This window comes from Pristis pectinata, chromosome 5 (genome assembly GCF_009764475.1).
Source record: "Pristis pectinata isolate sPriPec2 chromosome 5, sPriPec2.1.pri, whole genome shotgun sequence".
Classification (NCBI taxonomy): domain Eukaryota; kingdom Metazoa; phylum Chordata; class Chondrichthyes; order Rhinopristiformes; family Pristidae; genus Pristis; species Pristis pectinata.
In genome coordinates this window covers 9,545,544-9,558,287 of record NC_067409.1, presented here as the reverse complement: position 1 = coordinate 9,558,287, position 12,744 = coordinate 9,545,544, and the positions used below count along the sequence as shown (strand labels likewise).

Here is a 12,744-nt window from a genome sequence, read left to right as displayed (position 1 = left end):
CGCATCACGGGCACCAGCCTTGCCTCCTTGGACTCTGTCTTTACCTCTCATTGTGTTGGCGAAGCAGCCAGCATAATCAAAGACCCCACCCACCCAAGGCGCTCTCTCTTCTCTCTTCTTCCTTCGGGTAGAAGATACAGGAGCCTGAGGGACACTTACCACCAGACTTAAGGACAGCTTCTACCCCACTGTGATAAGACTATCGAACGGTTCCCTCATACAACAAGATGGACTATGACTTCACGATCTACCTTGTTGTGCCCTTGTGCCTTATTGCACTGCACTTTCTCTGTAGCTAGAACATAGAACATAGAACAATTACAGCACAATTCAGGCCCTTTGGCCCACAAAGCTGTGCCGAACATGTCCCTACCCTGTGACACTTTACTCTGTACTGTTATTGTTTTTACCTGTACTACATCAATGCATTCTGTACTAACTCAATGTAACTGCACTGTGTAATGAATTGATCTATACGATCAAGATTTTCACTGTACCTCGGTACAAGTGACAATAATAAGCCAAAAGAAGTTTATATATATAATGTAGAGAGAGATAGAGAGAGAGATAGAGGGAGAGGGAGAGGGAGAGGGAGAGGGAGAGGGAGAGGGAGAGGGAGAGGGAGAGGGAGAGGGAGAGGGAGAGGGAGAGGGAGAGGGAGAGGGAGAGGGAGAGGGAGAGGGAGAGGGAGAGGGAGAGGGAGAGGGAGGCGATTCGGTAGTTTTTAGTGCTTTTGTTATGTAGTTCAGGGAGTGGAAAATGAAGAAATAAGGAATGCTAATGCAGAATAGGATTGTGGAAAATTTTGGAGAACTGAAGTCATTAACTCATCCCTGGAATCTCTGACTGCAGCGTATTATTCTGTTCTTTCCTTTACTTCAGTAAAAGATTTGGGGAGCTCCTCCTGCTGTTCCTCTTCTACGTTCTACATCAAGAAACTTATGGCAATGAATGCTGGTTATACCGGATGAAACCCTCAGACCTGTCTGGACTCATATCACATCCCTGATGTAACTCTTAAATTCTAGTGTATCAAAAAATTTGCAAGAAGAAGCTGACCTTTTCCACTGAAAGGATACTTGTGTTCCTTAATTGATGGAATTGTGGAGAGATAATGATAGTGCAGGATGAAGAAATCTATGGCAATCACCACTAATTACCAACAGACCTGACAGAATGAAATTCCTTCCTGTTAACAGATGTGCTTGACTTGATTTATGGTCTTTCATGGTTACATGTATGCAGTTTATAAGACCTTGCATGCAACAGAACTCAACTACAAATCAGAGCCTTCTCGTACTGACTGTTGAGGTCTACTTGTACCTATTGATCCAGATAAAAGGAACATAAGCCTCTTGCTTAAACTACCTATGAACAACTAGATGAGAAATTCTGTAAATATTCTTGTTATATCTTGAAACCAACATGAGGCAAATAGTTGGGAGCTGTTATGACTTTCAGAGACAAAATGAACTAGACCAGCAGGAAGTAGATTTTATCACAGAAAACTCCCTAGGTGTGCATCAGCTTGACTAGAGAGTCTCCTCATGCACTTCTCAGATAGATCCAGGAAAGTCACTGTGCCACTGCAAGTAATGGCCAGAAAAGATCATGTTCAAGTAGCCCTCCTCTTGTATATTCACAATTGTTCCTCCACCATGCAATTAAACCAAAGTGGCAAGAATGTCTTCAATCAGAAGTGATGTGCTTATTATGACTCTTTAAATAACCTAATGCTGCGGAAAATCCAAACTTATAAGGAGAAAACTCCTGTGGTAATACAAGTAAAATCGCAACCAGATACCCATGATCTTGCTGTTTATACTTCATCTTCTATCCTTCGGGGGAAAAACTTCAATGCTTGCTCTATGTTATAATCACATTTGTAGCCTGCTATCACATAGGCCCCTAATTTGCATGCGACATGAAGGTTGTACAGTCTTCTAGCAGCAGGCTGGATGTGCAAAAACATGACCAGAAAAACTAATGGTTAGCTGAAGTCAATAATAAGAATCAGGCACCAACTATCACAAAATGATTTTATTTTCCACATCCACTCTCTTTAGGCTGATGTGGTTGGGAAATAAAATCATTCCTTTTGCACTTCTCAATATTATGTAAAAAATGTATTCATTAAAGACGTATCAAGCAACAGAAATTCTGAATGAGATATAAATATTTTAGATGGGTGCATAGAATATTCTCGTCAGTGGTCAGATACACCAGGAAGTCAGAAAAATGGTATCAGCTGGATGCCCAAATTGTGTCAATATTTAAACTGCCTGTGGTCTAATCTTGCTTATCAGGTGATAGATGGGAGGTCTGTAGAGAAATTGGGGAGTTGGTTGGGGGAGGTGAAGTTATTATGTAATGGCCTTTTTTCCAGCAGATTTTGGGAATTTATTTGAGGTCAACGTTAAGATTGTGTTTGAGGCTTGCTCTGTGTGCCTCAATGTAGCCTTCCAGTGAAAGATTTATTGGAATTCAATTACGTCTTAGGATCTTGATTTGCATGATATAATGAGGCTTCTGTTCTGAGAGTTTAGACTCACCATCAACCTTGCCAGTGAAAAGTAGGGAACAGATTGAAGAAAATCAGCTCTGGGATTTCTAAATTAGTATGTTTTATCCCATACAACACAAGCTATGATTAGAACAAAAGAAATTAAAATTAAATACAAGTGAAAAACCTGACTCAAGCAAGAAAAAAGAAATTAGGTTTCTCACTGAACACAAACATTTGCCATTTACTCAATAAATGTCAACAATGTTAATATGATGTATTAGATATACAATAGTCAAGGTATACAGAGTCAAAGAGTGGTACAGCATAGAAACTGCCCCTTCGCCCCACCATGCCCATGCCAATCTTTTTGCCCATCTACACTAATTGCATTTGGCTGCACTGTCCATATCCTTCCATGCCTTGCCTATTCAAGTGCCTGTCTAACTATCTCTAAACATAGTGTTTGTATCTGACTCCACCACCTCATCTGCCAGTGAATTCCAGATATCAACCACTCTCTGTGTAAAAAGAAAACTTTCCCCACAATTCAGGAACAGCTTCTTTTCCTCCGCCATCAGATTTCTGAACGATCCATGAACACCATCTCATTATTCCTGTTTTTGTTTGCACTATTTAGTTTTGTAATTTATAGATTTTTATGTCTTTGCACTGTACAGCTGTCACAAAAAAAGCCAAACTTCGCGTCATATATCAGTGATAATAAATCTGATTCTGATTCTAAAATTCCTTCCTCTCACCTCTCACCTTAAACCTGTGCCTCTTTTTTTCCTGATATCCCTAGATTTTATCAATCCTATCTATGACTGTATTTAGTAAAAGGTAAGTTCATAACCTAATTACAAACATTGACTATTATATGCAGTACTGGACAGATCAAATTCCTCATTTATATACTTTTCTCTCTACATATTGAATGAATATGACTATTTACTTAAGACAAAAGCAAAGACTAGTCCCATGGTCATATGAATGATAAGAATAGCAACATAAAATAATTTTCTCTTTTGAAGCTATTTAAAATGAAACTTCAGGTCACTGAAATTGAAAAACAGTATCAGAATTTATCAAGTCTAAGACTGTGTTCCAGTAAATATTTCAATAAAGAATTTCCATCTTTCATAAACACGCAATACAATGATTTAATCTGTACTAAGAAATGATTGTGGGTCTTATTGCAAACACTTTAAACAAAAATGGTATTTATCTAGAATCAGCTAAACAGAATTTGATCCTAGAAATACAGTGAATTAAATGCACAACTGATTTCCCTGCAATAAAGTTAATCTAGCTCACAGATATACCATTAAAATATATGGATTAAAAGGAAATATCAGCTAATAATCACAGGAAAAAATTGAACAATTTCTTTAAATATTAATTAATAACAATATACCTTGTTCTCTCTTACAAGAGTATATTTTACACAAGTTCAAAACAATAAATTAAAACCAAGTAGAGGCCAATAAAACAATGTCTTGTGATAGACATTCTTTTATGAAGATTTAAGTTCCTCTACTCATTATGTGATACGATTACTTGATCATGAATTATGGGTGTTAGTCCACAAAAACATAAAATTAAAGTTTATGTTATAACTAGTGATGTAAATATGATAAAGCAATTGATGGGATACAAATGATTCAGACCTGCAACCGACAGCAGAGCTCTTGACTTTGCATTACCAATGTCACATGTGTAGTGGTCACTATCAATTTTCTCTAGCTGATTAATTTTAAGGCTTAGTAAACCGCCCTCCCGTTTCATCTCATACTTCTTGCTTGGCTTTATTTCTGCCATCCCTTTTCTCCAGACAGCCCTGTCTGCTGGCTGCTCAGTTTCACACTCAAAAATTACAAATCCTTTCTCTTCAGCTTTTATGTCATGTAATTCCTTGATAAATCGATTTACAACTTCTGGAAAAGACGCAAAAATAAATATATTCACAAATAAAATGATTGAATATGACATAACCAGATAACTATCGGTTAAAAACTTAATTGATACATGGTAATTCAGTATTCTTAGCAGGGAGTTACAATCATATGAAGTGCATTTCAGAAAATTGTGAAAGCTTAGCCTATGATTTAAAAAAAAGGCACATTTCCTACTTCAGTAGAGGATGAAGAAAAACCTTACGTTTGCACTGCAGCTTTCTGAATTCAATAATGTTTATAAGATCCAAAACCTTTCCCTAGGTTCTCCATGAAAAAGTGGGCAGATTACTCCCAATTTTCTACCAAAATAACTGTGTAACCAGTTGGGCAAAAAAGTGGGCAAAGGCGAAAGCAAAAGCAAAAGCAAAACCTTATTTCCAATTTCCTCTGTGATTATAGGAAGGTATCTTCCCTAGCATTTTCAACCTTATTTTAATGAGCTATTCAAATTGTACAATATCTAAAAATTCAAATGCAAATGGCCATCCTAGTCCAGGTGCTATATCATCACATGATTTTAATCAACTAGAAGCGTGATTGAAACTGAGACTACTGATAATGCATACTTTCAGATAACAAAAACAGGTATAAATGTGTTCAAAGGCATGGAATCCAAAAGCACAGTCATAACATTCAGGAACTCAAGCATTCTATTTAAAATTATTAATTTGTAAGTTAACTACTGCCTAGCCACTTAACACTAGAATACAGTGTATGAATTATTAGTGAATGGTGACTCTTGACTGAATGATTATCTGCAATATCCTAACTACACACAGACTATAGTTAAACTAATAAAGAATAACGATACCAGAAATTAAAAAGAGATTTAAAAATGTTGTTTTTACCTTTTACAGTGACAGTGGCTTTAGTTTTAGAAATCTCTGTTCTGCATTCATACTCTCCAGAATCTTTTGTAGTAGCTTGATGGATTATCAATTGGGTTATGGTTTCATGCTGAGATACTTCATACTTGGCACTGTTCCTAATTATTTTGCCATCCTTAAACCACTTCACTGAAGTATCAGGCTTAGAGGTTTCACAGCGCAGTATAATATCTTCACCTGCTATTGCCACCGTGTCCTCAAGCTGCTTTATGATTTCTGTTGGTTTTTCTGAAATGTAAAAATCAATATTCTCACATTTTTAATTCTTACATAGTGCTTTTTTGTGTTATATTTGTTTGTAACCTGCTTCTGGAAATAAACAATCCTCTGTAAAGATACTGTAGGGAAATAGATATCAAATACAGAGTTTTAAATATGTTCTTTACAATGTCTCTTATTTTCCCTTGAGAAGTGAGAATGGTCACCTACCCCCTCCACAAGCTGATCTTGTAGATTTGAGGAAACCTAAAAAGAGAATATAATAATTTGAACAATGGAATGGTCAGAAAAATAGCCTGTTGTACATCACTATTCCTTCATTCTGAAGAAGCTAATAATCTTCAATGACAAGGGGCACATTTTCTTCTTCATATGAACAGCATGAATGGAACTGGACTGCTTAAAGTTTACTCAAAAATAAATTGTTTCCATCCCTCAATCATTTTACTAAATTAAATCTACTCCCAGTTAATATTAAATGACCAGCTGTGAAAATAGTTCATCTCATATGCAAAACCTCTTCAGCTGGCTAAGATTATATTACATCATATTATAGTTCAATGCTCACTTTGAGCACTAATTACGTTCTTGTATTGATACACATGATATTTGCATATGTTTTAAGAACTTCTCAAGTTTATTCAGAGAAGTGATTGACTTTCTCACTGTAACACAGAAAATAGTATTGGGTCTACACCAATTCCAAGCAGGGCAACAGCATCAACCCCAATCCCCCTCTCTTATTTCCCTGTAGCCCAACAACTTATTCTCTTTCACGTGCCCATCAATTTCCCTTTGATTATTTTGCCAACTTGAGATAATTTCAAACAGCCAATTACCCTACCACCAGATTTTCACAATATGGCGGAAACTGCAGCATCAGGGGGAAACTCATGCAGTCAGACAGAAGAGATACAAACTCCACACAGACATCTCCCAAGGCCAGGATCAAACTCAGGTTCCTGAAACTGTGAGGCAATAGTGCTAAATGTTGTACCCATGCTGCCTGCTTAGGCAGTGGGTAGAGTGTTAATGATATAAATAGTAATGTTTTCAGATCATACCTTTCACCATCAAGGATGCCTTAGAGTTGAGATTTCGCACATGGAAAACAACTTCACCCGCATCTGAAAGAGCTGTCTCCTTAATGCTGAGTATATATTTTCGACCAATATTAAATGCCTCAAATCGTTCATTGCCTTTCACTAACTGCCCATTTACAGTCCAGTAATATTCATCAATGCTTTCATGAGAAAGTATGCATTCAAATGATCCACTTTCTCCCTCTTTAATCTCTGTGCTCTTTAGCCGCTTTGTGATTCCAATGTTTAGATCTGCAACAAAGAAGGTATTTGATGTTGGTGTTATCAGACAGTACATTTCTTAATATAACTGACAGCTGGTAATTCAGGTTTCCACAGGCACATTATGGGACCATTATTTTAATTAGTGGCACATGACGATACAGAATTACCAGAATTTAGTTCTCTCAGATAGTTTATTTGCATAAAATATCAAAAAAAGTAAGGAACTGAAACAAGAAGTTTGTGGAATGTCGTTAACAAAGAAAATAAGGAAAAAAGCCGTGAATAAAACCAATCAAAAGCTCACGCTGCCCTGCCCTCTAGCATATTTGTTTGGATGTTTGTAGCCATAAAGTATGCATGGCAAATCCAAGGTATTTTCCTACCTGACTTAATTTGATACACTGTATTCTCTTAAAGTAGACTGCTGGATGTACCTTTGCTGATGTAAATTGAGCTGCACTGTTTTTGGCTTACAGAGCAACTAACATGGCAGGCAGGAAGAGCACATGTCATCTCCAGCAATATCTGTGTTGGATTTGTGAAAGAAGTGGCCCCAGTATTGACAATCGTTGTAAATGTTAAGCCAGATTAAATATAAATCCTTACAAAAGCTGATTTACTGAAAAGCTTTTTCCAGGTAGCTATCCATCTTATTATGTAGAGTCAGATCATTAACTTATTAAATCCACAGTACAGACCCACCCATAGGAAAACCAAAAATGGAATAACTGCAAACATTGGACTGGCAATAGCTTCAAACCTTTCTAGTTTGTATCCAATGAGATTGGCCAGAAAAGCTTCAGAAAGCTGAAAGAGAAAGGTGCCAATTATATTTGCAGCCTCCTTTACCTTGCTACCTGGCCATCTCAGGCTTTATAAATGCAAGGCACCCCTAACTCTTCAAGTGCCCTTAAAAATGGGTTCACATAATTTGAAACAATGAACAATTAATCAGGAGAGCAGAAAATCTCTGAGGGTTTCCCATTACCATGGAAATATTTGGCCAATCCTACAGTAGGCTCAAAGCACAATCCAGTTATTCTGGAAAATTCCGATGAATTCCAGGCAGGGATCCACGATCCTAGTTTTTTAACACTTTTGCATAATCTTTAGAGATGGGGCATTGAACTCAGAAGTATCAGACCATCAAAGACTTGCAATTTATAGCCATACTACTTTCTGAATGTTCTACAAATTTCTTCCTCTGTCTTCCTGGCCTGTTTTTGTGCTGTATGGTTCTATGGTGCTTACTAGTTATCCATCTAAAGTTAACATCCAATGGCACTACATACCTTGTATGGTGACCTTTGCATTTGCTTTATCACTGCCAATGTCACAAGTATACACTCCAGCATCACTTTTATTCAGGTCATGTACTATAAGACAAAGTGTCTTTCCAGCATGTAGTAGTTCATATTTGTCACTTGAACCAAGAACCACATCATCTTTTTTCCAGACTGGATTCACTTTGGGCTTAGATACTTCACACTCCAGTGTAATCATTCCTCTCTCCTCCCCAGCAATGTCATCCAATGATTTCATGAAGACCACGGGCTTTTCTGCAATGAGAGACAGAAGAAAACTATTTATTTTCAAAATACCCTTAAATGTTAAAAATCTAACTTGCATAACTGATTTTTGTATTGGTATTCAGAAGCCTAGAAATCAGATTGCATAACACCTATTTTTAGGACCTTAGGAGGTCCAATTCTGACTTCATGTAGAATAAATTGCACTTTAGATTATTTCTAGCTGAAACTGCACCAGATGCAAAATTACACCAGACACTTGATGTGCTATTCATGCTAGTCTGCCTGATATTTTCCTGGCATCAGGCATGAACCAATTGATCTCATTCTTTGTTAATACAGCTTTCTGCCCATACTAACAGAAAGCAGAAAGCTCTGTATTATAGCTGGATAATAGAAGGGGAAGGATCATGGCTGCCCAGAAGACTGTGAATTTTGTGTTGTTTGAGGACTTGGATCGTCAAATATTCTTTATCTCATTTGGCCAAATGGATAAGCACTTAAGGTAATGGTGGATATTATCAATGATGTCTGCTTCCACTGAGAGGTGTCTATCAAATATGAGAAGTAACTCAAGTTTTCCAGGATCTTACCATCAATCTTTATTTTTAGAAGGCGCTGTGGTATAGCCTAGGCAAATTGGTAAAGAACCTTACTGACTTGCCTAGGCTATACCACAGTACTGATATGGAACGACCTCTGAACATGTGTAATGCAAGTGTTATCGGCATACTATAGTTTGAATACTGAGTTTTTATATGTTTCTTATTTTTCTGCAAAATCCTCCAAATTAACTGGATGGATAAGTGAACCAACGCCAGTGCCCTGCAGGCCCTATTTTTCATCCACTTGAAGTTGGGAAGGACAATTTAGGAGGGCACTAAGAATGTTAGGTCTATGTGTCAGAAGCTCAATCCTAAGGGATTGCTTAAAAAAGGTGGCTATTGTGGGATAGTCTCAGTGGAACTAAAAGTACATCACACCAGTTTGTTACTTTTCTTGCCATTTAAAGGGACAATCTGCTGACATCTGGAGGATGGCTGGTACCTTCAGGAGTGACTGCAGGCTGTTCAAATTCTTTACAAGTTTACAGTATCTATTAAAATAGCAGGGAGTGTTTTTATAATTATTGTAATACTCATTCCATTGGTGCATCAGCAGTAATTGACTGAATTCGAGTGACCATAGGACTCCCTTAATACCCTGGACCTTTCCTTATGAACAGGAAAGGTTTCCTCAAAGGTCTACTCAATATGCAGGCCATTGCAAATCACAAGAATTTCTTCATAGTGAATGCCATGTCTGCAGGAAGCACACATAACACTTTCAAGCTGAGGGACTCCAAATTAGTGAAGATTTTCAGGAGCTACCACTGGTCTGGAGAATATGGGCTACTATCTAATATCCTAGCTATTCATACCAACGTGCTGAGCACAGATACATTTGAGTCAGCATCAAAAAGCACAGAAACAGACCCTTTGGTTCACCATAGGCATGCCACCCGTTTTCTTGTACTACAGAGATCTTTAGAAGACATTTGATAAGATCCCAAGCAAAAGGGTGGATAGCAAAATTGAAGCCCATGAAAATCAAGGATCATTTGCAGCATCGATAGGAAATTGTCTTAAAGGCAGAAAGCTGAAAGAATGGTAAACCTGTGGCGACCCACTTTCGACGCAGGCGAACCAGCTCAGAAATCGGCGTGCACATCGGCAGAGAGGCCAGCCACAAAATGGCGCTGGGCCGCCTTCTTCACCAGCAAGGGGAGAAAGCCCGCACGTGGGAAGAGGTTTTCGTGACGCAGCTCTGACGTCCTTTTTTTTAAATAATAAACGTTTATTCACTAAAAGCACTACAAAAGACAACCAGTGTCAATACACTATATCTAATACAGAAAAGAAACTACGCAACGACATACTACGGTAGAGAATGCAAACTAATACTACCAAAACACACACGCGACTCTACACCTGTCAACGCGACACTTCAAATAAGAATCGCGTCCGTACCGTCCACGACACACGCGATCCCCTGAGGGGCCCACCGAGCGCGGAACTCGGCTAGGGTGCCTGCAGAAACCGCGTGCTAGCTCTGACGTCCTTGCTGCCCGGAGAGGGCGGGAACTGGACTGCTTAAAGCCAGCGCGGCAAAGTTCTGAATAAACCAGTCTCGAGTGCAACCTACAGACTGTGTGTCATTATTTCTAGCTCAGTGCATAGCACATCGCTACATTGGTGACCCCGACGGTCCAAACGGGATTTGGACCAAAGATGATCGACTCTTCATCTGTTCACGCAGTTTCGTTAAAACTGCCAACCTTCTGGACGCTGCGACCATGCCTGTGGTTTGACCAAGCAGAGGCCCCGTTCCAGATTCGGCAGATATCTTCTGATTCCACGCGTTACTATTACGTGGTGAGCTCCCTTGACCAGGAGACAGCCGCCCAGGGTGCTGATTTCATACAGTCACCCCCAGAGGAAGGCAAATATGCAGCATTCAAAGTGCTGCTCATAAGGACCTTCGGCCTCTCACGGCGGGAGCGAGGGGCCCGCTTGCTGCACCTGGACGGTTTGGGAGACAGGCCGCCGTCAGCATTAATGAACGAGATGCTGGCCCTGGCTGAAGGACACAAGCCCTGCCTCATGTTCGAGCAGGCGTTCCTAGAGCAACTGCCCGTGGACATACATCTGCTACTGGCCGACACAGATTTCAGTGACCCCCGGAAGGTGGCGGCCCAGGCAGACATGCTGTGGAAAGCCAAGAGGGAAAGCGGGGTGTCCATCGGACAGATTACCAAGCCACGTGCCCAACGGCAGGCCAGACCAGGCCCGGCAACAGAGCGCACACAACCCAGAGGCAGGAGTGAGGAGGCCAATGAACAGTGGTCTTTCTATCACCAGCGGTGGGGCACAGAAGCCCGTCGGTGTCGCCCACCCTGCGAGTTCTTGGGAAACACCAAGGCCAGCCGCCGCTAATGGCTATGGCGGCTGGCCACTAGGACAGCCTTTTGTACGTCTGGGACAAACAGTCGAGATGCCACTTCTTGGTTGACACCGGAGCGGAAATCAGCATCTTACCCCTGACGGGGTACGACACCCGCAACAGGGAGCCGAGGCCCACCCTGAGGGCCGCAAACAGCAGCACGATACAGACCTACTGCACCCACACAGTGCAGCTGCAGTTCAGCACCAGCCAGTTCACACGGGACTTCACACTGGCTGCCGTGGCCCAACCACTCCTGGGGGCGGACTTCTTGCGAGCTCACAGCCTACTGGTCGACTTGCATGGGAAAAGACTGGTCCAGGCCAAGACTTTCCAGACATTCTCCCTGGGCGAAGCCAAGTTGCCGGCCCCACGCCTGGACTCCATCACACTGTCGGACAACGAATTCACCAGAATCCTGGTGGACTTGCCATCGGTTCTAGCACTGCAGTTCACGGCAGCCATGCCCAGACACGGAGTACAGCACCACATTCCAACCAAGGGACCACCCCTCCACGCCTGCGCATGACGGCTTCCCCTGGACAAGCTCCGCCTGGTGAAGGAGGAGTTCAAGAGGATGGAAGAATTGGGGATCGTACGGGGGTCCGACAGCCCATGGGCCTCCCACCTGCACATGGTGCCCAAAGCAGCCAGGGGCTGGACACCATGTGGTGACTACCGTAGGCTGAACGAGGCTACAACCCCAGACCGCTACCCCATGCCACACATACAGGACTTTGCAGCAAACCTGCACAGGGCAAGCATCTTTTCCAAAGTGGACCTCGTCCAGGGATACCATCAAATCCCGGTACGCCCTGAAGACATCCCCAAGACAGCACTCATCACCCCGTTTGGCCTGTTCGAGTTCCTCCAAATGTTGTTCAGCCTGCAGAATGCCGCACAGATGTCCCAGCGGCTAATGGATGCGGTGGGACGCGACCTGGACTTCACGTTCATCTATTTGGACAACATCCTCATAGCCAGCAGTAATCGTCAGGAGCATCTGTCCCACCTCTGCCAGCTCTACTCCCGCCTGAGTAATTTTGGCCTCACGATCAATCCAGCCAAATGCCAGTTCGGACTCAACACCATCGACTTCCTGGGCCACAGGATTACCAAAGACAGGGCAACACCCCTGCCCACCAAGGTAGACGCGATCCGCCACTTCGCCCGGCTCAACACAGTCAAAGGCTTGCAGGAGTTCATTGGTATGGTCAACTTCTACTGCCGTTTCCTCCCCTCAGCAGCCCGTGTCATGCGCCCTTTGTTCACCCTGATGTCAGGTAAAGGCAAGGACATTACTTGGGATGAAGAGGCCGCGACCACTTTCGTTGAAGCCAAGGAAACCTTGGCAGACAC

General features: G+C 41.4%; 1 protein-coding gene across 1 annotated transcript in view; it reads right to left on the bottom strand.

Annotated features, from left to right (window-relative positions):
- LOC127570499 (obscurin-like) overlaps positions 1-12,744 on the bottom strand; it is a 465,385-nt gene that overhangs the window by 300,288 nt on the left and 152,353 nt on the right. Inside the window, exons 25-28 of the mRNA XM_052016136.1 lie at positions 8,167-8,433; positions 6,632-6,901; positions 5,310-5,576; positions 4,174-4,440 (exon numbers count right to left, since the gene is read on the bottom strand). Coding sequence (XP_051872096.1) covers positions 4,174-4,440; positions 5,310-5,576; positions 6,632-6,901; positions 8,167-8,433 — 1,071 coding nt within the window. The remainder of the gene's footprint in view (positions 1-4,173; positions 4,441-5,309; positions 5,577-6,631; positions 6,902-8,166; positions 8,434-12,744) is intronic.